The 24,932-nt window shown below is 38.6% G+C and overlaps 6 protein-coding genes across 13 annotated transcripts; 5 read left to right on the forward strand and 1 right to left on the reverse strand.

Annotated features, from left to right (window-relative positions):
• Positions 1–66: 66 nt before the first annotated feature.
• On the forward strand, positions 67–2,197 carry LOC110769373 (uncharacterized). Its single transcript, XM_021973319.2, has 2 exons — positions 67–901; positions 1,634–2,197. The coding sequence occupies exons 1-2, from the start codon at positions 318–320 to the stop codon at positions 2,139–2,141; spliced, it is 1,092 nt and encodes a 363-aa protein (XP_021829011.2). The 5' UTR covers positions 67–317; the 3' UTR covers positions 2,142–2,197.
• Positions 2,198–2,913: 716 nt separating this feature from the next.
• Positions 2,914–5,549, forward strand: LOC110769374 (cytochrome P450 714A1-like). Its single transcript, XM_088254227.1, has 5 exons — positions 2,914–3,279; positions 3,832–4,058; positions 4,147–4,397; positions 4,490–4,895; positions 4,985–5,549. Exons 1-5 carry the CDS (start codon positions 2,991–2,993, stop codon positions 5,411–5,413), a joined length of 1,602 nt encoding a protein of 533 aa, XP_088110353.1. The 5' UTR covers positions 2,914–2,990; the 3' UTR covers positions 5,414–5,549.
• Positions 5,550–6,213: 664 nt separating this feature from the next.
• On the forward strand, positions 6,214–8,520 carry LOC110769376 (cytochrome P450 714A1-like). The gene is made up of 5 exons (XM_021973325.2): positions 6,214–6,593; positions 6,829–7,055; positions 7,160–7,410; positions 7,501–7,891; positions 7,957–8,520. The coding sequence occupies exons 1-5, from the start codon at positions 6,290–6,292 to the stop codon at positions 8,383–8,385; spliced, it is 1,602 nt and encodes a 533-aa protein (XP_021829017.1). The 5' UTR covers positions 6,214–6,289; the 3' UTR covers positions 8,386–8,520.
• A 2,527-nt stretch (positions 8,521–11,047) lies between these two features.
• LOC110769378 (Auxin efflux carrier family protein) lies at positions 11,048–15,833 on the forward strand. 7 transcript variants are annotated; one of them, XM_021973328.2, is made up of 12 exons: positions 11,048–11,357; positions 11,510–11,575; positions 11,827–12,235; positions 12,328–12,407; positions 12,497–12,621; positions 12,936–13,057; positions 13,211–13,426; positions 13,770–13,844; positions 13,964–14,064; positions 14,744–14,796; positions 14,984–15,172; positions 15,266–15,833. In XM_021973328.2, the coding sequence occupies exons 3-12, from the start codon at positions 12,053–12,055 to the stop codon at positions 15,385–15,387; spliced, it is 1,266 nt and encodes a 421-aa protein (XP_021829020.2). In that variant the 5' UTR covers positions 11,048–11,357; positions 11,510–11,575; positions 11,827–12,052; the 3' UTR covers positions 15,388–15,833. The 7 variants fall into 7 exon arrangements, with proteins under 7 accessions (XP_021829020.2, XP_021829022.2, XP_021829021.2 ...); XM_021973330.2 differs by having other exon boundaries at positions 11,832–12,235; XM_021973329.2 differs by having other exon boundaries at positions 11,048–11,353.
• Positions 15,834–16,061: 228 nt separating this feature from the next.
• Positions 16,062–19,208, reverse strand: LOC110769377 (RING/U-box superfamily protein). 2 transcript variants are annotated; one of them, XM_021973327.2, is made up of 3 exons: positions 18,794–19,208; positions 18,396–18,640; positions 16,062–18,054 (listed from the first exon to the last, which is right to left on the reverse strand). In XM_021973327.2, exon 3 carries the CDS (start codon positions 18,046–18,048, stop codon positions 16,267–16,269), a length of 1,782 nt encoding a protein of 593 aa, XP_021829019.2. In that variant the 5' UTR covers positions 18,049–18,054; positions 18,396–18,640; positions 18,794–19,208; the 3' UTR covers positions 16,062–16,266. The 2 variants fall into 2 exon arrangements, with proteins under 2 accessions (XP_021829019.2, XP_021829018.2); XM_021973326.2 differs by lacking the exon at positions 18,396–18,640 and having other exon boundaries at positions 18,794–19,201.
• Positions 19,209–20,122: 914 nt separating this feature from the next.
• Positions 20,123–24,701, forward strand: LOC110769379 (uncharacterized). The gene is made up of 11 exons (XM_088254074.1): positions 20,123–20,680; positions 20,784–21,117; positions 21,215–21,323; positions 21,416–21,472; positions 21,558–21,633; positions 21,833–21,878; positions 21,974–22,072; positions 22,577–22,645; positions 22,755–23,061; positions 23,303–23,436; positions 23,605–24,701. The coding sequence occupies exons 1-11, from the start codon at positions 20,673–20,675 to the stop codon at positions 24,583–24,585; spliced, it is 2,220 nt and encodes a 739-aa protein (XP_088110200.1). The 5' UTR covers positions 20,123–20,672; the 3' UTR covers positions 24,586–24,701.
• The last annotated feature ends 231 nt before the right edge of the window (positions 24,702–24,932 follow it).

Here is a 24,932-nt window from a genome sequence, read left to right on the forward strand (position 1 = left end):
TATATATAATATATGTGCATGGATTTGAATTTTCAAACATTAAAAAAAAATCGGACGGTCCACCTTGATGTCCTAGTTATAAATTGTGACCACGCTAGCTAGTGTCTTACTTGGACCAAAGCTTTTTACTTCATGAGACTTTCCAATCTCCTCCCCTTCATTAATTTCCGTCTGGCTTCGCCATGCACATGCAACATATAGCATATCTATCTCCATAGATCTCTTCGCAGATCTTATTCTTCCATTTTATAGTTTTTTTTATTAATTCGTATATAGCGTGTGCGTGCTGAAAGTATAGCCTATAGTTGCTACACGCCATGGAAAGTATGAGTTGTAATGATCTGCGAGATCTGAGCCATGGAGGAAGCTTCTCCTTCAGCTGCTCCGAGTCCGATTTGAACTTCTCCTCTCTTTCTCATTTCACCGATGACGACGAAGATGACGATGATGCTGATGGCACGAGTGATGATGGATCATACATCGAAATAGCCCTTGATCATCATGATCATCCTAAACCAAGTTGTGATCGAGATGACGATGATCGTGTTGGAGGCTTAGACCATGTAGATTACTTGCGTGTATCTTTTTCATCTAGCCTTCTCCCGGAGCTCTCCACCCACACCCACCAAAACATCTCTGAGCCTCCTAACGACCAACCATTAAACCAGACGACACCATCTTCAGCGTCGTGCACTTTGAGCTCTTGGTCCACAGAAAGCAGTAGTTGTGGGGCTCGGAAAGAGGGATCTGATCAAGACTCTTCCATGCTGCAAAGAAGCACGGCTACAAAAAGAGGGAGATTGCCTGCAGTAAACGGCCTAGTCAACACGTTGCTCTTTGGTCTTCGGTCATCGTCGGAATTGCCTATCCACGCGGACAATGCTGACGTGGCACGTAGCAGGTATATACTGAAACAAGACAATTAATAATTTTATATTAGAGGTTAGAAACCTTTGTTGAAATTTATCAAGTGAATCCAAAACTATAATACGCGTGGAATCATTAATTTGTTTTATTTGGAAAACGTTTTGAAACCATTTTTGCTTATCACTTTAACCTAAGGTGTACATTCTTCACCCTTCTCAACACTTAACATGTGTTCTTGAGTCTAATCATGGTTCCATAAATACAAAGTAAAAAGTTACCTATAATTAGGCTTATGGACACGTATCAAGTATTGAGAAAAATAGTGAGAATACACCTTGTATTAAAGCGGTGAGCAAAAATATTTCCAAACGTCTTAACCCATTATATTATGTACTGATTAATTAACTGTTCATAATACTTCATTACATCCTCATAAAAGTAGATCAACTTTTTATTTTGTTTTAAAGAAAGAAGATTATGATGTGACAAATAATGTATAAAAGTATAACATGTCTGCTCATTTGCACTTGAGTCAGAGTACCCTTTCTCGTTTTATTATAATTTAGAATATTGTATTGCCAAAAAACTTGTAGGTACTCTCTTAAGAGCAACTAGAACAGTTAATTTGTATTCGATGTCTTGTATTTGAACCCCTCCTACCTTAACATCGCTAATATAAAACCTTAAAATAATAATAATAATGTGACTAGTGATATCAAGCTTACTAATTACCATGTGGCATGTCTGTTTGCATCAATTAATCAAGGAAAGCAACAAACATGAGAAGCTCCATAAACGGTGGCATAATGAAGTTGCTGTTCAAGTTTCGAGCCATGAATTTGGGAGCCCTGGTAGCCTCAGTTGTGAAGCCCCGCCAAGTTGCCTGCGATGATCGCGGTCGAAGCAAGAAGAAGACAAAATCAAAAAAGAGTGTTCTGAAGCCTCTGGACAAATGGATGGGGCAGAAGAAACAAGGGAAGCGCAAGGGTTCAGAAGAAGGAGAAGGTGAGGAGAAATATTCGAGGGTTTTGGAAATAAACTTGGGCGCAGTTAGAGGGGTTTTGGAAGCCATAGGAAATAGCATGAGCACCGGCATTGGTCGAAAAGATAGAAGAACGAGAAGCTGCCCGAGTTCGATTAAGTCATCGCCGATTCACAAAGGGTTTGCGAGTGATGAGAGAAATAAAGTGTATGTGTATGCAAGAGAGACCTCAATTCAGGCTGCAATTGCCCACTGTAAAACTTCGTTTGAGCAACCACCCACATCGGCCTGATTTTAATTAATTAATCAGGCTTTTAACGTATATGCACGTTCTAGTTTTGATTTTTAGTGTTGGTTTGCACTTCAAATACAATTGAATATGTTTTGATACCACAATAACCGTAGAATAATAACATCAATGACAGGAAAATGAGAGATAACAAATCTTTCAAGGTTGAAAAGAAAAGTATCGTTAGATCGATAATTAGTGAATAACAACTCAGAATATTAAGTTAACAAGGAAAAAAACTTGACTCCTCAACTGTCTCAGTGTATATGATGATAATGTTATCATAATTTTATTTTCCTCGACAGTTTGGCCATCAATTTTTGGTCGTAGATCAAACAAAAATGCACCAGATTGCGAGCTATATAGTATCAATATTCTTCTTTCCAAATTCCACAAATAAATAAAAATTTAGAGACTAGCATTGGATTATATGAATGATTGTCTTATTTATATATAAAAAACGAATTAATATATTTTTATAATCAAATTTAAAATACAATCAAATGCTATTACCTTAAATAAACTCACCCTTTTCCAAGGTTATCCAGAAATTAGACATTGATTGGACAACTACATTAAATATTATTAGCGACCAATGAGCTGTTAACCTCTCCTTATTAATGATTAATTAAGGTTTAGCTGAAAGTTCAGTGCAATGGCCATAACTTTAAGTTTAATGGCAGCATAGATAATTATTATTATTCAAAAGGGTACTTTTGTCCGCCTGCCATATCAATCACAGTCGCAGTGCAGCTATAAATTTTCTAATATAGAGCTCAGCAGGTGAAGATGCCCTTGTAATAGAAAGATAGCTTGTCTCACAGAGAGAGAGAGAGAGAGAGAGAGAGAGAGATGGCTGAGGGTCTGCAGGTGGCTTTGATATGTTGGTCAGTTTTGTTGATTGGTGTTTTGAGAGTTTTGTTTCGATTGATGAAGGAGATGTGGCTGAAGCCTGCAAGGATTCGATCTGTGCTTTGGAAGCAAGGCATCCGAGGGCCGCCACCTTCCTTCATTGCCGGGAACGTTCCAGAGATGCAGAAGATCCAGTCCAGCAATCAGAAAACATCTGATGCTAATCATGTGCACCACAACTGGGTTCCCTCCATCTTCCCATATCTTCAACGATGGGAGCAGCTGTATGGTATGAAATTAAATTTGTACAATATTTACTAGACGATCGATTGAGTAAATATGGTAGGTAGATTTACTATATTAATTTACTAGTCAATATTGTGGATCATATCGATGTCGAACCATTCATAGCTTAGTCCTTATTCTTATTAGGGTAATGCTAGAGGTTACTACACCTTAATAACTATGTTATATACGTAGGATGGGATTTTATTTGTCACGCCATTATAATGACAGAAAAACTTGTGTAGGGATGTCCCTACCATGTGACAGGGTTGCAATCGAGGAAAAAGTTGACTTGTGATTAAGTTTTAAAAAGGTATCATCAGGTTTGAACACATGTCATTTTTTAACTGGATTGTTATTCAATATTGTCACCCAGCATCTATAAATTATTTGACTACACCTTCTGACTCTATTTGTATATATGATCCTACAAAATTACTGTGATTATTATACTGCATATATAACTTACTAATAAACTATGATGAAGAACCTGGGACTTAGGGTCAAATTTATTGAGGACCAAGTTACCAAGTTTGATGAAGGAAAGTGTATGCAGGTCCAGTGTACGTGTACGCAACAAGGAGCAAACAGCACCTGTATGTGAGCGATCCCAAGCTGTTAAAGGAACTTAAATTGCAAAACTACATGGATTTGGGTGTACCTAGATATTTGAGCAAGCCACTCCAGCCCTTGATAGGTGACAGCATTATTCGAGCCAACGGACAAGATTTTGCCTACCAGAAGAAAGTCATTGCTCCTGAATTCTTCCTCAACAAGGTTAAGGTAATATATAGTCAATCAATTCTTATAACATATCCGATTGTATATAATTACTTACGTGTCTATCTCTCTTATCACGTGTTACATATAGGGTATGGTTTGTCTGATGGAGGCATCTGCTGTGACTTTTCTTAAGACATGGGAAAGCCGTGTACTTGAAAGTGAGGGAGGTGTTGTGGACATAAAAGTTGATGAGGAATTGAAGACCCTCTCTGCTGATATCATCTCAAGAGCTTGTTTTGGTAGCTCTTACTCCCAGGGTAACCAGATTTTTGCAAAGATTGCTATCCTCCAGGAGGCCTTGTCCAATCCAAGTTTGCTCTTTGGCTTTCTCAATTTTAGGTTCGTTTTCATGTTTTGTTTTTGCTCTTTGGACGCCATGTCCAATCAAAATAAATGTCAAGTTTGACATGCGGCTATATATATATATGCAGCTTATTTCCTACAGAGAGTGAGAAGAAGATTAAGAGTTTGAGAAAAGAGGTGGATGCTTTGTTACTCAAATTAGTGAGAGATCGCCAAAAGGAAAGCCAATCGGGAGGCACGTCAGAAAAGGACCTATTACAAATGATACTCCAAAGTGCTGCTAATAACAGCACTGACAAGCCTCAACAATATATGCTCAAAACAGACCAATTCATTCTGGATAATTGTAGAAGCATCTACTTTGCAGGATCTGAGACCACAGCTCTCACAGCATCCTGGACACTGATGCTCTTGGCATTGCACCCAGAATGGCAAGAACGTGTTCGTGTCGAGATTGCTGAGGTCTGCGGGGACGATGATGATCAACTGCGTCAATGCTTGAAAGACATGGACAACCTGTGCAAGTTGAAAACGGTACTTGAAAGACATTGTTATTAAGTGTTTGGTAAATTTTCAAAGTGGTTGCGCACAATGTTTATATATATGCATGTATGTATGTGCAGCTGACAATGGTGATTCAAGAGAGCCTGCGGCTGTATGGGCCCGGAGTCATATTGGCAAGGGAAGCTCTAGCAAAAATGAAGTTGGGGGACTTTACCGTGCCGGAAGGCGTCCATATATGGACGCTCATTCCGACAGTGCACCGCGATCCCGAAAATTGGGGTCCGGATGCTAATGAGTTCAAGCCAGAGAGGTTTGCAAATGGGGTGTCTGAGGCATGCAAGTATCCACAAGCATACGTGCCATTTGGTCATGGGAGCCGATCGTGTATAGGGCAGACTTTTGGCATGGTGCAGCTCAAGATAGTGCTTCCTCTCATTCTGTCCAAGTTCTCATTTTCCCTTTCTCCAAATTATCAACACTCCCCTGTTTATAAAATGCTGTTGTTGCCGGAACATGGAATCAGACTCCTTGTTAGGCGTGTGCAGTGATTTGAAGGCAGCTAGAGCTGGTTTAAGGGTACAATAAAACTGTTTGTAAATAGACAGACCCTATTTGTAAAACCACTACCGTACAATGTGCTAAATATAATGTTAATCACAGAATTATCTGTCATATATTTTAATATTTCAGACTGCAAATGCCATTATATAAAACTTTTTTTTTTTTTTTTTTTTTTTTGTAGTTACATTGGAGAAAAGAAACCCCACTAGATTCGATCCTGGGTGCCATGGAGAAGGGGGAATCCACCACCACTGTGCCCATTATATAAAACTTCATTTTCATTGAACCACATGTTATATTGAATTTCAATTCTAGATGCTTGATTTACTCACGCCGGCCAAATAGTATTATTGTATGGAAGGCAACATAATTGACTTCAACATTGCAACAGCAACTCAGAAATCAACGAATCAGCCAACGGCTACATGTTAATAACTTTATATCTACTTATTTTCTTGAAAAACCAGGCTAGATTCCATCCGAGTGTCTCATTGTTTGTCTTTGAGAACGAATATGTTCTCACTCAGGCAAGAAAAAAAATACAAAGATTCTACTTGGAGTTTGAATATGTCCCCTCCCCATTGGCCTTCCTTATACCAAACAAAAAGATATTCGTCATGTCTCATTGATTTAATCAACCGCAATTAAAAATGAAAAATCAGTGACCAGTACAAGATAGGTGCAGACTGTTGATGTTGTAGTTTTGTTCTTTTTCAACAACAAAAAAGGCATATTAATGGCACAGTGCAGACTGTGGAAAAGCATATTAATGGCACAGTGCGGACCGTGGAAAAGCATATTAATGGCACAGTAAAGTTGAAACTTGAAACACAACCATCTTCTCTTCTCATAAACAGAGAGATATGGCAGAGGAGGGTTTTCAGGTGGCAATGATATCCTGGTCACTTGTGTTGATTGGTATAATCAGTGTCTTAATGCGATTGGTTAAGGAGATGTGGCTGAAGCATGCAAGGATTCGATCAGTGCTTTGGAGGCAAGGCATCAGAGGGCCAGCACCTTCCTTCATTTTTGGTAATGTTTCAGAGATGAAGGACATTCAATCCAGCAATATCAACATCAATCAGAAACCATCTGGTGTTAAACGCGTGGAGCACAACTGGGTTCCCTCATTCTTTCCTTATCTTCAGCAATGGGAGCAGCAGTATGGTATGAAGTTTATTAAATTTGCATAGTTTGAGGAGAAATATTTACTCTTGGTCACATATTATGTAAAATGTGGCTTTGTAACATCCAACTCTTGATAGACACGTCAACTGCGACATAATGTGTTCAGTTAAGAAATATGCTAGCGTTACTCGCTGGTGTATAATTTAGAATATGGGAATTTGGGATCCAAATGACAGAGAAAAGTTACAAGTGTTTGATGAAAGTATTTATGCAGGTCAAGTATACATGTACTCAACAGGGAGCAAGCAACACTTGTATGTGAGCGATCCCAAGTTGTTAAGGGAGCTGAAACTGCACAACTCCTTGGATTTGGGCAGACCTACATATCTGAGTAAGCCAATGCAGCCATTGCTAGGTGACAGCGTTATCCGGGCCAACGGAGAAGAATGGGCATACCAGAAGAAACTCATTGCTCCTGAATTCTTCCTCGACAAGGTTAAGGTACATTAGAGAATCCCTTTTATCTATATTTTCTAAAGTCTTTTTCTTTTATTTTAAAATTTTAAAATCAAGCATGTGGTGATTGAAATGGTGAAGAATTGTAGGGCATGGTGGGTCTGATGGAGGAATCTACAAAGGCAATAATTAAGACATGGGAGAGCCGTATACTAGAAAGTGAGGAGGGCATTGTGGACATAACAATTGATGAGGATTTGAAAAGCCTCTCTGCTGATATCATATCAAGAGCTTGTTTTGGCAGCTCTTACTCCCAAGGCAACCAGATTTTTGCAAAGATTGCTGCCCTCCAGGACACCTTGTCCCATCCAAGTTTGCTCTTTGGCTTTCTCAATTTTAGGTTTGTTTGTTCTTCTGTCAGTAACTTTAGCACATGTTTTTTTATATCTTTTTTATTATTGTTTTTTTACCATGTGTTCAAATCCTGCAGATTCCTTCCCACAGAAAATGACAAGAAGGTAAGGAGTTTAAAGAAAGAGGTGGACGCTTTGTTGCTCAAATTAGTGAGGGATCGTCAGGCTGAAAGCCAATTGTGTGGCACATCAGAAAAGGACTTATTACAAATGATACTTGAAAGTGCTGCTTCTAGCACAAAAATGCCTAGCCACAAAACAGACCAATTTATTCTGGACAATTGCAGAACTATCTACTTTGCAGGATCTGAGACCACTGCTCTTGCTGCATCCTGGACCTTGATGCTATTGGCATTACAACCCGAATGGCAAGATCGTGTTCGTGCTGAGATTTTTGAGGTCTGTGGGGATGATGATCAACTGCATCATTGCCTGCAAGACATGGACACCTTACGCAAATTGAAAACGGTAATATTTATTGTCAAGTGTTTGATAAATCTTCAAAATTGTTGCTTATCTATATGTACATGCAGCTGACAATGGTGATTCAAGAGAGCCTGCGGCTTTATGGACCGGGAGTCATAATTGCAAGGGAAGCTCTTACAAACATGAAGTTGGGGGACTTAGATGTGCCAGAAGGCATCCACATATGGACATTCATTCCAGCACTGCACCGCGACCCCGAAAATTGGGGTTCAGATGCTGATGAGTTTAAGCCAGAGAGGTTTGAAAATGGGGTATCTGAATCATGCAAGTATCCCCAAGCATACATGCCATTTGGTTATGGGAGCCGATTGTGCATAGGCCAGACATTTGCCATGCTGCAGCTGAAGATAGTGCTCTCCCTCATTCTGTCCAGGTTCTCATTTTCCCTTTCTCCAAATTATCAACATTGCCCTGTTTACAAAATATTGCTGCTGCCTCAACATGGAATCAAACTCCTTGTTAGGCGTGTGCAATGAAGGCAACGGGCTTAAAGTTACATCACTCGTAGATAGATTCGTTACATCTATATAACAAAGGTGAAACCCAAATCTACGATACAATGTGATCAAGAAATGTGATAAATGTAATGTTATTCGGAAGGTTATCGATCTTATACATATTTGCATTGGTCCATAACAAATATCAAATAATCAATTTTTTCAGCAAACTCATCATGGTGAGGGCATGCATTAGAAAGCTGATACAAACTTTCTTAGCTATGTGATCATAGGCTTGGGCTGGACCAACCCAATTACCAGTATAAACTGGGCTGGGCCTGGACGGACTAAGTTGAGCTGACCCTGGGCCTTGGGTTTGGGAGAGTCAAGATTGGGGTTATAAATGTTGAATAATACACGAGTCATACATTGGAAACTTAATAAAATAGAAAGTCTCATATAATAAATGGTTCCACTCTTAATAATATTGAGCCTTTGTATAAAACCCCACACCTGCTAAGCAAGTGGTTAATTTGGGGACAATATCAATGTTGTTAGTGGTGGGCCAAGGGTCCGTTCCTATGAAATTCTAACATGGTATCAGAGCGAGTCTGTTGATGGGGCCTGATTCAACCCAAATCAAACAAAAAACCTCCAAATTGAACCAAAATCAAATCCTCTCCCCAAATGGAAATAATTTTTTTTTTATAAAAAGGTGACCAATGTAGAATTGGTTGCATGTGTGGTCTACTAAAAAGTGGTCTCACGTAAAGAGAAGTGTTGAAGAATATACGAGTTCCACATCAAAAACTTAAACACTTGTAGAGTAGGCATTTTGTATAAAACCCCACACCCACTAAATAAGTGGTTAAGTTTGGGATAATATCGATGTTGCTAGTAATGAGCTAAGAATCCGTCCCTTTGAAATCTTAACAATAAATACATGCAAGCCCAGAACTCGAAACTAACTGGAAAAGGAAAATCAAAGTTAAAACAATCAATCAATTAGTTGCAAAGCATTTCAAAAAGCAAAAATTTAACCCGAATAATAATATAAGCAATGTAAAATTAAAGTACATTGGATTGTGTGTATCCAAGCTTGAAATAGAGCATTTTCTGTACCCTTAATTGAAATCCCAAACAGCTTAACCATTACTAGTCTTTTGGCAGTAAAATCCTAGAAGTGTCGTGTCGAAACTGGAATTGCCTTTTGTACTTGCCCACTTGAAAAGCTACAAGCCTAAAAGGGAAGCTTCCAGTTGAAGTAAAGCAGTTGGCCAAAAGTATGAGACTCAGATTGTGTTGTTTGATTTCCAGCTTTGGCAAATGGCACCGAGCAGGAGCCAACACCTGCGTGCGACAATCACTTTTCAGAAAAGCAATTAGGAACCATACAAATCTGATTGTCACTCCCATTTCATAAATTTAGGGTTCTTGAGAGACATTATATTTGCGTGGATGCATCAAATGCATATTTTCTTCTAAATCACACTACAACAATCTAATCATATTAATATCGCATGATGAGACATTATATTTGTTTGGGCATAATTAATATTGCATGCATGTGACATGATAATTTTATCTCCTTCTGAATCTGGACATATATACCCTTTAATTTACTGAAGATATTTATTATTATTCATTATTATATGTCCAGCTAACAGTATAATCATAACCACAACCATCAATAATTTTCTCAACAACCATTCCAAAGAAGCGACCTCTGCTTCACAAGGGACAGATCCAGTCTCCATTGCCCTTTTTACACTTAAAACCTCAACCCCTCAACCCATCTACCCATCTACCCATCTACCCATCTACCCTTCAAATTCAAACAAACCTCTATGACTTTCCTACTTACATTAAACATCACTATTTTCCACTATCTAAGATCTATAACATTACTCAACACTTTTTCTTTTTTGTTGCTAGATGATGTCGCATTTTTTATTTGGGATATATAATAGATATCACAATTAGTATTGCATATTATAAGTTTGTATATCAAACTACTTTGTTTTTTTCTTCCCACACAAACAATATTGCGTTATTAGAGAGTTGAACATCTAACATCGAGTAAGTGCTTGTTTAGAAATGCTTCTTTAGGAAGTACTTCTGCTCATAAACGCTTTTATTATAAAAAATTTCATGAAAAAGGACTTGAGAGTATGTTTTTCTCTAGAAAGCGCTTCTCTAACCCATAAACACTTTAAAACTTTTCTGTCAAACGTAGTTGTCCAAAAAGCACTTTTAGTCATTCCAAAAGCATCCCCAATTAAAGCATCAATAATTATTCTCGACAACTTAAACTACAAGTACTTGCAACAATTTTTTTAATGTGTAACTTTTTACGAAATGGTTATAGAACCTTAGGTATGTGATACAAATATTACTAATATTGTGATTTAACGAAGTGAAGATTACGCAAAGGAACTAAAGTTAATTAAGGCAAGGCAACTCTCGTACGCTTTCCTGATGCGACAAGCCGAATTTTTCACAAACTGTGCATGATGTGACAACTATTTCTCTCGATCCATCATTTTTTAGAACTTTACCTTACGTTATATTTTTTTTGGTTTTCTACAAACAAAATTTGAACCCAAAAGAAGAAAAAAGAAAATTGCCAACTCTCCAAAACTGTTCTCAGCCACAAAAGCAAAGAAACAAAATTGAACTGCACGAGAAAACGAGTCCCACACTAGGAAAGGCAGGAGAGAGAGAGACTGCGACTTGCGCGGAAATTTCGTTGGTACGGACATCTAGTAGCTCACGGCGATCAAGCGGGAAGGGGGTATTTTTTTTCTGTAATATATCGAAAGTTTGAGGGGTAGTTTCGTCACATTCGCCGCTCCATACAAATAACCGAGCCGTCGACGTTTCTGAGTTTATCCCGACGTTCACTCGTTAGATTTTAATACGAAAAAAATAGAAATTTTTTGAGAGGGAGGTGGCAAAGCGCCAACTAACTAAACCAAAACAAACAGGAAGAAGAGGCAGAGCAAGAGTAGGTAACTTAGACGACGACGTAATCTTTTTTTGTTTGTTTTGATTTTTGAGTTTCAGTTTTATTCGATTTCGGATTCTTCATTTCTCATCCTTTTTTGTCTCGTTTATTTATTATTATTATTTTTGGTTCTGTGTGTTTCTCCGATTGCTATAGGGTTTGGTTGCTGCGAATTCTCCGTTGGATCCGCGGCAGCCAGAACACATGACGACAATGATTTAGGTTGGGATTGTTTGCCTTGCCACATTTGGTGTTCATCTTCTACTTTGATTACTTTGATTACTTTGATTACTTTGATTGAGGTTTACGTTAATTATCTTATCAATTGGTTTTGTTTATTTGATGATTCAAATAATATTTATGTTCTTTGGGTTCAAGGATTCGTATTTCGACAATGACTAGGATTTTAGCTGGGTTTAGATATATAGCGCAATGTGTATTTCCTTATTTGCTTTTGTTTTTGCTGGTTCAAGGAAAGGTTGCCGAGCAACGGAGGCTTCGCCAGAAAAGAAGATATTTTTGGACTGCAAATCCCCTTTTTTTTGTTATCCCAAATAATAAATTAGGGGGCTTTATTTTGAAAGAATAATTGAATTGTGGGCAGCCTGGTTCTGATTTCATGAGAAGTGCCAATTGGGATAGTTTGAAGAAAAATTGGTGAATTCTTCTGGGCAGGCTACATAGATAGTTGGGGAAAACATGGAAAGGTTTTTGCAGGTGGTGGAGGTGGCCCATCAGGCCGGAGGGGAGTCGTTACTTGGGACGATCAAGATCGCAGTTTTGCCCATAGCAAAGGTTTTTACAGTGTGCTCCTTGGGCCTTCTAATGGCTTCCAAGTATGTTAACATATTCCCCGCCAGTGGAAGGAAACTCTTAAATGGGGTAAGCAAAACCCACATCTCACCCTTGCATTGCAAGCAACTTTCCGGTGTATATCGTGCACTATATAATTGGTTTCCTACTATTTCTTGCAGCTGGTCTTCTCACTTTTGCTTCCATGTTTGATATTTTCTCAACTTGGACAAGCCATCACCCTACAGAAAATGCTTGAGTGGTAAGAGTTAGTTCTTCTGTTTCTTTTACACTCCATGGCAACAAGGCCAACAATTATATTATTATAACTAGAAATTTGTCCTTTTGCAGGTGGTTTATTCCTGTGAATGTCGTTCTGGGTAGTACATCAGGCTCTATAATAGGGTATATTGTTGCATCCATTGTCCGTCCACCTTACCCCTTCTTCAAGTTTACAATTGTACAGATTGGAATAGGTATGCTTTCTTCTACCACTAGTTTAAACATGAGCCTCTAATTGATTCCGAAAAGTGGGATGACGAAGTATTCAAGATGATGATTTGAGATCAGTCTTGTAATTTAAGCTACTCGAAACATGTGACCAGCACATCTTTTTCTGCTCATTTATTGCATAATTCACACTTAGCAGCCCATGCAATATGTCTGTAATCTATAAATAATAGCACAATATATGTGGCTTAATTGGGTATGTAATAGATTCAGTATCAACTGCAGGCTCTACCACAATCTGAGTTATTTTGAATTATATGGGTCTTACCATTGATTGCAGGAAACATTGGGAATGTGCCACTGGTTCTGATTTCAGCTTTATGTAGAGACAAATCAAACCCTTTTGGTGATTCAACTACATGTAAAACAGATGGGACTGCCTATATTTCATTTGGCCAGTGGGTAGGTATTTTGCATTTCACTCTTGATCACCCAAACTTTTATACTTGAATCCAAGTTGCAATTATGCAGTGATTCAAGATTTTTTCTGCACATTAATTTAATCATTTACGATGAACTGCTAAACTATGTGTATTATTTTGGATGCATATATAGGTTGGTGCAATCATCCTATACACATATGTATTTCATATGTTGGCCCCCCCTCCAGAGGGTACCTTTGACATCGACGACGGAGAGCTCCCAATCAAAAGCCCTCGAAATGGCAAGATACCTGATCAAGTTCCACTGCTTACACATGATGAAAACGAAGAGGCAGCACATGAAGAAGAGGTTGCAGAAACTAACTCAAATGTTTCAAACACACCTAAGGTGAGAATGAATTTATTCATCTATACTCAATCCTACATGTCATGTCACAAATATCTTCCCATCTGCTGCAAATTATGTGTTTCATTTTTTTGAGAAAAGGGACACTTTTAATTTTAGCATGTGGGGAAGTGTGTTGTCAGACAGGAATTTAATAGCAATGGTAGGCTGGTTACAAGTTTTTCAACTTTTGATATGCTTCCATGTATAGATCCATGATGGATAACTGCTTTGCACTTGAAATTTCAGGATTTTCTGCTTTACTTCAGTGCATCTTTATGTCTGGTTATCTCTGGTATATAGTATATAATATGGCTCTAATTACATGCCCTGATTCATGATGCAGATTATAGATTTCTTGGTTTTTCTCTATGAGAAGTTGAAGCTCAAACAATTACTTCAACCCCCTATAATAGCTTCTGTAAGTTTGATTTATTTGCCAAACTAAATTAATTGCTGTATTTATTAAGGATTTTCAGTTGGATCGTTAACCCATGGACTCATAATAGATTCTAACTAGTAAGCACAAGTTTGCTGCAGATCCTGGCCATGGTACTTGGTTCGATACCATTTTTAAAGAAAATTATCTTTACTGCTGATGGTCCACTTTTCTTCTTCACAGACAGCTGTATTATCCTTGGGTATGTCCAGTTGAATTTTATACTAAGTGTACCTGATAGCATTTGGTTGTTGTCTTTAAGTTGCAAGTTCCAGGGTTGATGTTGGTAGATAAAAGGGGTTTCTTGATGTTGACAGAAATAAAAGTTAATAATCCAAGAATTCTACTGAAGCTTTGTCAAAAAGTTGTTGCAATTTTGAGTGGTGTGTGTGAGGTTATAAAAGAGCGTTAGCAGTAATGTGGTGGAAACATTGAACTTGTACAATTCCTATAACCTCTTTCTTGGTCAATATGTTTGTGATAGATGCCCAAGGAAATGAAACTTATTTTTGGGGATTCCAGCTCTGCGAGCAGTTAAGTGGTTATAGGATTGGGATTCTCAATTGAATGCAAAGACTTGACGTGAATAGATTTGCCTGCCCCTCTGTTGTAAATAGGAACCTCAACCATTTAATACCTCATGGTAGATATTAAAGCAAGGATTTCCTTGTGAAGAGACTTGTAATAACCTTTCATATGGAATTTGTGATAATATGCATAGTATGCTGGAGGCTGAATGGTTCTTATTCCATTTATGTTCAACAGTAACTGAATTGATGTGTCAAAAACACTATTGAGTGGATCATTTCCTCCCACATTATCATTTCGTGCTAAATTTCAATCTTTATTTGTTATAATCTCACAATATTGGTGATTATCAGGGAGGCCATGATTCCATGCATTCTGTTGGCGTTAGGTGGAAACCTTGTCGATGGTGAGTTGACATCCCTTTTCCATTCTTCCATTAATTTGTTCTTGTAGTTTGACCTTGCATAAATAATCTATATATGTCATGTATTGAGAAAATACGCCTTTGCTCAATAATTGTTCGATAAGCATCCCACGTGTTTTGGTTTTGAGTGTAGATGAATGTAGTCGTGACATCTCTGTGATTTTTACAGGTCCAGGAAGTTCAAAACTTGGTCTACGAACAACAGTTGCTATTATAATCGCCCGCTTAGTCTTGGTGCCCCCTGTAGGACTTGGCATTGTAATGTTGGCCGATAAGCTCGGTTTCCTCCCTGCTGGCGATAAGATGTTCCGATTTGTCCTACTGCTCCAGCACACAATGCCTACATCTGTCCTTGCTGGTACTCAATCTAAGTCATAGATCATAGACATAGCTTGACCCACTCTTATAACAACATCTAAGTTTTGTATTAACAAATCAACCTTGTCTGCAGGTGCTGTTGCAAATTTAAGAGGCTGTGGAAGAGAGGCAGCTGCCGTCTTGTTCTGGGTTCACGTATTTGCTATCTTCTCCATGGCTGGATGGATTGTCTTGTACCTCAACATACTGTTTTGAGAAACTAGTCAAAGTTGTTGCTGCGCCGCACCTATCTACCTTCTGCTATTAATTTATTTCTTTTTTTGGCAGTCAATGTTAATAGCTAAGGGTATATATAGTCAAACTTGGAAATTCATTCATGTAAAATGCAAGGTGTCAACCTGTTTCATGGTGAACTGAGGAGCAACCCGTGAATTTTGTTGTGACAGCTGCCCTCTGCGTCCATTAAGTTCTAGGTCCATAGAAGGTCAGTTGTTGTCTACATTAGCAGGTGCCTGTATATTTTTTAACTTTTCCAAAGGATTTGATAGGGGGGTTTAGAAGAAGCTACATGTCCCCCGACCTGGTTGTAAAGTGGAAGCAACTAGTTTTCAACGGGCGGTCCCGTGTCCGCTTTTCCTATATCTCATTGTCTTGTAATACAATTTTCAGTCATAAACTCGAGTAAATTTTAATTTTTTCCAGAGCTAGAATTTGGCTGAGTTGTGATTTGTATTGCAATTTGGGTTATGCATATGAGCAAAACAACATATCACAGCTTACAGGGGGTGATGTGGAATGGTCAGAAATCAACACAAGAACTTTAATGAACGATCAATGGCAAGAGCATTAGTGAACTTGCAGTGCGCTTTTAAAAGCTTAAATCTCAGTGGTTTAAACTAAGAGGTGACAGGAGAGCTCAACAACCTGAATTACATAGAACACTGAGCTCACATATAAGGTAAATAGGCAACCGTACAATCAATCGACAGATTGACTTATGATTGTACATCAAAAATTGGAAAATTCTTGCTGAATGCCTGCAGCAGAACATGTGCTACAGGCCGAAAAAACAATAGTCAGGAACGCAAAAACACAAAACTTAGCATCCATATTTACCAACAATTCAAGAACCCCTCAGAAAAGTGACCACCATCTCCTGCTTCTGTTCTCCCTGTGGTTGGGTGAGGGGCCTGTGACATGGGTTGGGCGTCGGGCCTGACCAGCAAAGTTGTGGTTTCCTGCCAGACCTCTTCTTTCCATTAGGGGACTGCCTAACCACAGCACAAGAACAATGCCCACGAGACTCACAATTGGAGCAGCAGCAAGAAGAAACCATCTCCCCCGACCATTTTCTCCACCAGAGCCATTAGTTGTTGCTGCCCCCCTATCAGATAGGAACCTCTGCTCCATTCTCCTTTCACTGAAAGCAAACTCTTCATCTTCTTCAGCTCTGTTGAAAGCAACAGAGGAACTGTCCTCACTTGCATTCTGCTGCTGGACATTGCGGGTCTCCACTCTACCACTAATGTTCCGCTTCCCTTCTTCGTAGTCTCTGTCATCAGTTGGTAGCTCGTATCGACAAAGAGGGCAAGTATTCCGTGCACTCAACCATGGCAAAATACAGGAAGGGTGATAAAGGTGAGAGCAGGGAAGCTGATTCACTTCAGTACCAATTGTCAACACATCCTTGCAAATTGCACAGGCTAAGTCATCATGCTTCTCATGTTCCTTACTAATAGCAACACGAGGCAGATTATTCACAAAGGACCTGGAAGCTGGAGGTGCTCCTCGTCTTAAGCTGTCAGCCTCAGCAAGATGCTCGAGCAATTCCTCAAAGCCTCCCGCATCTAGATAATCACCAGAATTTCCAACATATGGCAGCAACTCTGATTCCTCCGTATTAGAAAAGATGTTACGGGTATATATTTGACTCCTTCCCCTCATTCTCCAGCGAATCATACCCTCAGATTCAGGAGAATAAACCTGTTGGCGCCAATTGACTAAGCCATTACTTCCACCTGGACTCGAAACTAGAAGATTTCGAAGCCGACCTGGGGCTTCTCTAGATTCCACTATGTTTATTTCAGCATCAGCTTCTTCCCATTCATCATCTTCTTCATCCCCTTCATCATCATCATCATCATCATCATCATCATCATCATCATCGTCGTCTTCTTCTTCTTCTTCTTCTTCTTCAGTGTCATCTGAGTTCCACTGGTCAAGACCAGCATGCATTGGATCAATGTCAGTATCACTATCAAAAGCACTTCCATCATCTGGTTGAATAATCATTTCTGTATCCAGGAAACCATGTAGGTCTACAGAAGCATCAGAGTCCCCTCCGTAAGCACTAAAAGAAATCGCATCACTCTCACCATGAAATGCCCTGTACCGACCAAAACTCAGATTTGATTCATTTTCCCCATAGAGAGAATCCCCGTTATCATAACCATCACTTTCAGTATCAGAAAGTACCCGCCGCCATCTTCTAGACCCACTTGGTGTAGTACGGGAACTTGTGCGTTGAGATACCCTAGCAGCTGGATCACCATCTGCAGGAAAATCCTCAAGCCCAGAGCCAGGGGATTGGTTTTGCCGCATCAGATTAATCATATGTGAGAATTGTTGTGAGAAAATATTATCAAGTGACTCGGAACTGCTGTTCCTAGCTCTTCTTCTCGTAGATGGCGTCCCCTGAGGGGCACCATGATCTTCAAGGTACAAAAATTTACAGTCCCCACACATGCTGATAGTTTCAAGATCTCCAGTTGCCTCATTCTCGGGGGAAAAAGACCTTTGGCATAGAGCACATGTTGCAGAATGCACAAAATGGTCACCTTCCATACCACTATCTTCATTGCTGTCAACAGTGGACTGACGCAACTCTTCCAAGAATCTCTGTGAGACTGAATCCATCTAAAACTGAAAAGAGCACAACATCAAAAACAAAGAGAAGCAAAGTTCTATTGGAAAACAGAGGATATTACAAGAAAACATGCTGACAAAGGACAAGATGATGACGGAGCAAACTGCAAACCAGAAAGTGTTTACATTTAAATTACTTAAACTCTTCTCTCTAAAGGCCGCCTAAAAAAGAAAACTTAACAGACTTGATTACAAAATTGGGTTAATTGATTTAACAATGCACAACAGTAGAGAGAAATATACATAACACTAGTTGGACACCACACTTAAAATTCCACAAACTGTAAAGTATGAATGATAAAGAGAAAACCCCCAGAGATTGAGGTATTGAAGCTCACATTTTAAGACAAAAGCATAGAATAAAGTAGACGAAACCAATTATGAGCTGATACTAATCTTAGACAGCAATATCCCCAATAAAAATTTGGCTATGGATACGTAAACACATCACTATATCAGTATCCAGCTTCTTCTTCAACAACAGCTGTCAGTTTTTCTTCTTAAAGCACACATACACATCTCGCCCTTTGCATCTGAAACCCCCATTTCTGTACTAATTTGTTCACCCACCACACAATGACAGCTGTTTACACAAATTTTAGGCACAAATTGGTAGATAGCATTGTAAAAGAAATATAAAGAAAGTGAATTGCAAACCAAAAACGAAAACAAACCCAAATTACAAATCATATTAGCAGTTAAAAAGAGCAAATCTTTCGTGGTTTAGAGTAATTACCAGAGAGAGGAAGCTGAAAATAAATTACTCCGATCCTTAAAACTTCAACAGCTCCGATCATTCGGTCTTGAGCTTCAAGATTGTACAAAAACCACACGATCTGATAAGTGAAACGAAATTTCTTAAGGAAGAAGAAGAAATAGCGTAACTTTTTGGCAAGACAAGACCTCTTCAACTCTCACTCAGTCAGTCGTTGGAGGGTGGAGATGAGGATTGGAAGAAAGAGACGTTCGCGAACTTGTAAATCGAATTTTGTGTGTGCGCTCGCACGCCTCACATCGTATCCAATCACCACCGTCCATCTAATTTGATCATTCTACCTAACCCCACACAGCACTATATGGCGCGTCAATCATAACTTACTATCATCTTCACCGTACAAACAATGGGGCCCGCGTTTCTACTTTAGGCCCTAGCTTTTGTCGCCAAGGAGGTCGGTTTGGGGCATCTGGGCCGTCCAATCTCTACCTCACTACAACGGCCTTTATGGGAGTGGGCCCCAACCCTAGCCCTTTTTTGGAAAACTTCTAGCTGTGAATTTATTTTTTTAAGAATACTATCACTGTAGATTTACCACTAGCGCCCATAACTCCAAATGTGCAATAAAATATCATTTAGCTTATGTAGTCCAATTTTCTAAAGAAAAAAGGACTCAAATTCTCATTCCTTTTTCTTTGTAAATGGGTCACACCTATTAAAACAAAGATATTTGTTAACGTGTAAATACACATACATCAAAAGTCATTTCACATGCAAGTAGGCGACTAACTCTAGCATACTTTTAGTCTTTTTTATGAGCCGGTATGAATACCAACTTATTTGAATAGTGTCATGTCCAGTATTTGGTGCACTAATAAAGATTATGTACTAGAATCTAAAATAATTAGACCTAATTGTCCCTAGCCGAGACATGAGTCATGTCTCGAGGCACAAGACTCAAAAGCTCACATCTAGGAACCGATTACGGTCTAGGTAGAAAAATAAAAAAGGCCCTTGGGTGTTACTGGCTTGTAGCCCAAATTTGAATGTTCTAGGCCATTGAGTCTACAAATCTTGTCCTTAAAAAGCAGCAAGAACTTGGGCTTGGACTTCCCTAATTGAAAAGCTCCCTCTATTTCAGCCCAACCCATAAAAAGAGAGCAAAACATGAATAAAAAATACATTTTTTTTTGCCAAACAAAAAACTTCTGCTTACTATATATCACAGTGTTGATGCACGGTCTGTGAAACGCGCGTTGTGGTAACTTGTACCTGAAATGTTGAGGAATTGTTTGCCTCTTTTGTGTCTGAAACGTCCAAATAAGAGAGCAGGTTTAGTGAAAGGTCTGTGGTAAAACAGGGTACCAAAATGAAGCCCAAGCCTTTAACGTGTGATGATGATTTGTACATATTTTGACTGTAGAGTCTTCTGCAGATGGTACCCCTTCCCTCTTATAAGTCCTCACTGCTTATTTGACCATATTTCCAATTCTTCTTCAGAATGAATTGAATGCTCTTCCTCCCTCTCTTCAGTTATTATTGCATTACAAGAAGATCATGAAAATATTAATGGTTTTTTTATAGCTGAGAGGAGCCTTGAATGGTATAAAATAAGCACCAAATGGAAGAACAAATATTGGGTTTAACTTTTTTACCTCATCTGGGATATTCACATCTCTCATACAAAGAAACAACCATCCTTTGGCAAAGCTCTGTCTCATGATTCTGATCTCCCCATATTGAAATTTGTAACCCCTTGACCACATTCTTCACTGCATTATTCATCAGCCTCTCTCTCTCTCTCTCTCTCTCTCTCTCTCTCTCTCTATAAAGCTTTAGAGCCATAGAAATCAGCTGGTCAAAACCCCAACAAAGGCAAGCTAAGACATTGTTTGTAAAAATGTCTAGGTGGGTTTTTGTTCATATGTACAGAAATGTGAGAGTATGTTTGAAAGTTCTCAACTTTAACAATGTGGGGTTTTCACTTTTTGTTGTCATGAACTGTGTGTAGCATAAAATTAGACAAGTCAAAGTGGAAGGTGGAGGGGCACAGAAGGAGCCCAAGAATATCTGCTTTGGAAGCCTGTAAGGCTCAGCGGCCGAGACTCCTGAGCATCACTGGTACAAGTACTACTAGCACTGCTGCTACTGCTACAGCTCGTAATTTTAGCGCACAGAGAATGAAGCGCAACTTGGGTAACGGTGAGGGGCCAGCTTCCAGAACAAGGGCCAGAAAGAAGAGGAACCTCAGACCTTTTCAAGAAGTTGCTGCCACAACACCTTCATCCCCATCAAACCAGGAAAGTTGTTTTTCTTTTCTTTCTCCCATTGCAATTTATATCACTTAAACTCCTATGTTCTCCAAATAAATGGAGTGTTGTGGGCTAAAAGTGACATTATATTTGTATATAAGGGGTTTTTGTAATCATATCAAGTCACTAGTTCCTCATTATGTTGTTTGAGCTGAGTAATTTCCAATACCAATTTAACGTCTGTACTGTCATGCAGGTTCGAGAAGAAACCAGCCATGTAGATCACCAAACTAATAGTGGTGAGCCCTTTTTCTGCTTAATCACATTCTCTGCTATTTCAATGACTTTGCTGCTGCTGTTGTTATCTGTAGTCTATTTGTTTTTCTATCAGATCAACAGGTTGTGCGGGGTAAAGATCTTAAGCCGGAAGTTCATGCTGCCTCTACTGGTTAGCCTCATTTCTTGATTGAGAAGTCTCATTGTACATTGGCCGCTTTATGATTTTACACATTCTAACTTAATGGTTGTATTAGATCAACCATCCACTGAATCTTCACTGCAGTTGCCGGAAAAACGCATACTTGAGCTTATCCTTGACATATTACAGAGGTGGGTGCTCTTCCCATTTTATTGTAACATTCTTCACAATGAATTATGTGTATCTAAAACTGCAACAATTCAAAAAACTGTCGAGTACTCTTTTGATGAATTCATCTTAACGATGAATTATTTGTGGTTGTATCTATATTTTACATAGTTATTAGGAAATTTCTTCATTATGTTGATACATATTTTCCAAAAATTACAGGAGAGATACCTATGAAATATTTGCGGAACCAGTTGACCCAAATGAGGTGCATATCTCCTTGCTACTTTGTCATTTCATATAATGAATGTGTTCTTTGTCTTTTCTCAGTCATGGTTGTAAATTTTCCTGCTCTTTTATAAGGTTGAGGGTTACTATGAAATCATCGAAGAGCCTATGGATTTTGGGACCATGAGGGCTAAACTTCATGAAGGGATGTATAGAAATCTTGAACAATTTGAGGTATGCTCCTTTCTCAAAAATTAGTTCTGCTTTCACTGTAGTTTGTTTTTTAACCATAAATCTCCCAATGGCAATACCTCACCAAAGTATTTTTTGTTTAATTTTGTCTCAACTTTGGGACAAATGGCTTATTAATTGCCTCCTCTAATTGAACTCAAAATAATAGTAATGTAAGATTCATAATATTTCAGACTCTGTTATTTAATTTTCTGCTCACTAAGGCATTTTTGTCTCATTTTACTCTGTATGCACCATAATGGAAAATTCAAACTTATTCAATTTCAGATATTACTGGTATAAACTATTTAACATGTCCTTGCATGCCAGATAATCTTAAATTTCTAATATTCGGAAAGATTCTTTTTCTGACAAAACATATGTAAACTAGAGTATGATCTGTTGGTGATTCTGCTAGTTATAAAGCTGTCTTTGGCTGTTTAGACTGTTTGCTATTTATATATCATCTACTGTGACATCTGATTACAATTAATGAACTGTTTGCAGCATGATGCATTTCTAATAACAGAAAATGCAATGCATTTTAATTCTACAGCTACCATATTTTTTAGACAGGTATGCTAATTCAATCTTCTGAAAACTTTTGGAAAGTTTAATCTGAATTCTTCAACTAGAAAATCTAAATATAATCCATGAACTGAATGAAACCTCTTGGTTTTTACAGGCTCGTGCCATACATGAGCTAACTAAGAAGGTATTTCATGTTTTGGAAACTTATCCTGAGAAATTTGAATTAGAATTCTCAGAGACAAGACAAAAAAGTGGTAGGAGGGCGCGAGGAGAAGCTGGGAGGTCAGCTTCTAGCTCATATCCTAAAATTGCTACAAACATGAAATCCCTTAGCATGAAGATAGCTGAATTTTCTAAAGCTATTCCATGCTCACTTAGTGGTTCATCAAATGTCAGAAGATGTCAAGTAAAGACAGGGTGCTCTGGCACCATTGATGCAAGAGTGCACAGAGTTCTTTCTGGTAAGAAGTAAAAGATATGTTACGTTTTATGTTAATTTTGCAATTCTAAAGTCATCGAAAGTTCAAACCTCCAGCACACTGAGTTATGTAAATGACAAATGGTTTATGAACTAGATTTATGTTTACTTACAATTTTGTGTTTTCCAAGATACAAATCTGAATTCAAATTTATCATGAAATCTAGATCTTTCCTATCTATTTTCACAGTCAGAATTTGGACCTTTGTGTTTGTTAATAATAGGTACTCAAGATGATAGAAGGTCTAGATCTTTTGAAGCAGATCCACGCTGTACATATAGACCTTGGACATCGTACCTTGATGAGAATGAGTCAACTGGTTTGACACTATCTAGTAATTTAAAACAACTTGGGCATGTAAGCCTTCTTTTCTTGTGTTTTTGTTCTACATGTACATCTCGTTGGTCCTCAATAACTTAATGCCAAATTTCCTGCAAGGCTAAGAAAACTAATGTAGTTTTTCATTTATGTTTCATTGATTGATGTCACAAAAACTACCATGAGAACAGTCAATTTTCTGTGTAGGCGAATCAGCAGGATATTGGTTACACTTACACAGAAAGCTTGATGTTGTTTGTTAAAGACTTAGGACCAACAGCTCAGAAGATTGCCAGAAAGAAGTTACTTGGATCTTTCCAGTTGCAAAAAAGTCAAATTCCTTTGGCATCTACCTCTACCCTATGGGCACCCAGTACTCTGAGTGATATATTTGCTTCATCACAATCTCAAAACTTCCAGGGCAACCTTCATGGGCATCCTTCTATCATGAAGAGCACTGGTGACAGTTTCCATTCATGGGATGCCGATAAAAGAGAAATGGGATCTTTAGGTGATGAAATTGGCATCCAAAGTGGCAAAGTTGCAGTGGCATCCAGTAGTGACAGAAAGAACTCACTTGGTACTTTTGGAGGGAAAATTCAGTCCAGTGAATTTCATCAGAACAGAAGAAATGAGATTCAGTTGGATTCTTCTTCCTTGAAAACTCATGCTGCAGACAACAGTTGCTCAGTTTCTGGGTTCAAAAACATTGGCAGCAACTCAACATCACTGATACTGAACCAGTGGAAGTCGGTTCATCAAACACAATCATTGGAGCCACCTTCAGATTCTTCTCAGTCAAATTTGTTGGAACCACGGTTGAGAAACTTGGGATTTTCAAGTTTTAGTCGAACTAAGAACAAATTGAGTTCGTTTCATTCGAGAGGAGATTGCGATCAAACCAAAGCTGAGACAAGCCAAGTGTCAACAACAGACCAAGCCAGGCCACCGGTTCGCCAGTTCACATTTGATCTGCCGTATTTGAGAGCCCAACTTGGTAAGATAAATTCTTCGGGACAAGATAGATTCTTGCAGAAAGGTTCAGATGCTGAGCTGATCTTGCCTGATAAAAATAGTCAGGCTTCAACCTGTACCCGCCATTTGGAGACGAGAAATCAGCCTTATAGTGATTATCAAAACCAGCCTTCAATGGATACTCAATACACTGATTTAGCTCTTCAGCTGTAAGAAAACGACCGAAGTTCTAAAACAAAAGAAATATTTGACCTTTCTGTACTTAAATCCGTTGTTAAAATGTCATACAGAAAGTTCAAATGTATAACTTAAAAATTGTTCAAGATCAATTATTCTCTTGGAAGTGCTAATTGGCTCAAAAAGTTATTGAAGAAATAAAAAGATTCATGTGCTTGAGAGAGCTTGACCTGTCAATGTCATACCAAGCAATCACATTATAAAGAGACTAGGGTGGCATATGAACACGGTTACTTGCTCCTAAAGCAATAAGATAAGCTATAGATTATACAAAATGGCTCACACGTCACAACAGCTAGCTCCCAGAGGGTCCAGTTGGATGA

The sequence above is a fragment of the Prunus avium genome, chromosome 6, assembly GCF_965620075.1.
Source record: "Prunus avium chromosome 6, drPruAviu1.hap1.1, whole genome shotgun sequence".
Lineage (NCBI taxonomy): Eukaryota > Viridiplantae > Streptophyta > Magnoliopsida > Rosales > Rosaceae > Prunus > Prunus avium.

Bases quoted from the DNA above. Each gene is read 5' to 3' on its own strand.
- LOC110769373 (XM_021973319.2), top strand. From the start codon at position 318: ATGGAAAGTATGAGTTGTAATGATCTGCGAGATCTGAGCCATGGAGGA. The intron at 902-1,633 runs GTATATACTGAA...CAATTAATCAAG, and splicing joins GCTGACGTGGCACGTAGCAG to GAAAGCAACAAACATGAGAA.
- LOC110769374 (XM_088254227.1), top strand. From the start codon at position 2,991: ATGGCTGAGGGTCTGCAGGTGGCTTTGATATGTTGGTCAGTTTTGTTG. The intron at 3,280-3,831 runs GTATGAAATTAA...AAGTGTATGCAG, and splicing joins ACGATGGGAGCAGCTGTATG to GTCCAGTGTACGTGTACGCA. The intron at 4,059-4,146 runs GTAATATATAGT...TGTTACATATAG, and splicing joins TCTTCCTCAACAAGGTTAAG to GGTATGGTTTGTCTGATGGA.
- LOC110769376 (XM_021973325.2), top strand. From the start codon at position 6,290: ATGGCAGAGGAGGGTTTTCAGGTGGCAATGATATCCTGGTCACTTGTG. The intron at 6,594-6,828 runs GTATGAAGTTTA...GTATTTATGCAG, and splicing joins GCAATGGGAGCAGCAGTATG to GTCAAGTATACATGTACTCA. The intron at 7,892-7,956 runs GTAATATTTATT...ATGTACATGCAG, and splicing joins CCTTACGCAAATTGAAAACG to CTGACAATGGTGATTCAAGA.
- LOC110769378 (XM_021973328.2), top strand. From the start codon at position 12,053: ATGGAAAGGTTTTTGCAGGTGGTGGAGGTGGCCCATCAGGCCGGAGGG. The intron at 12,236-12,327 runs GTAAGCAAAACC...TATTTCTTGCAG, and splicing joins GAAGGAAACTCTTAAATGGG to CTGGTCTTCTCACTTTTGCT. The intron at 13,058-13,210 runs GTAGGTATTTTG...ATGCATATATAG, and splicing joins ATATTTCATTTGGCCAGTGG to GTTGGTGCAATCATCCTATA.
- LOC110769377 (XM_021973327.2), bottom strand. From the start codon at position 18,048: ATGGATTCAGTCTCACAGAGATTCTTGGAAGAGTTGCGTCAGTCCACT.
- LOC110769379 (XM_088254074.1), top strand. The intron at 21,634-21,832 runs GTGGGTGCTCTT...CAAAAATTACAG, and splicing joins ATCCTTGACATATTACAGAG to GAGAGATACCTATGAAATAT. The intron at 23,062-23,302 runs GTAAGAAGTAAA...TGTTAATAATAG, and splicing joins AGTGCACAGAGTTCTTTCTG to GTACTCAAGATGATAGAAGG.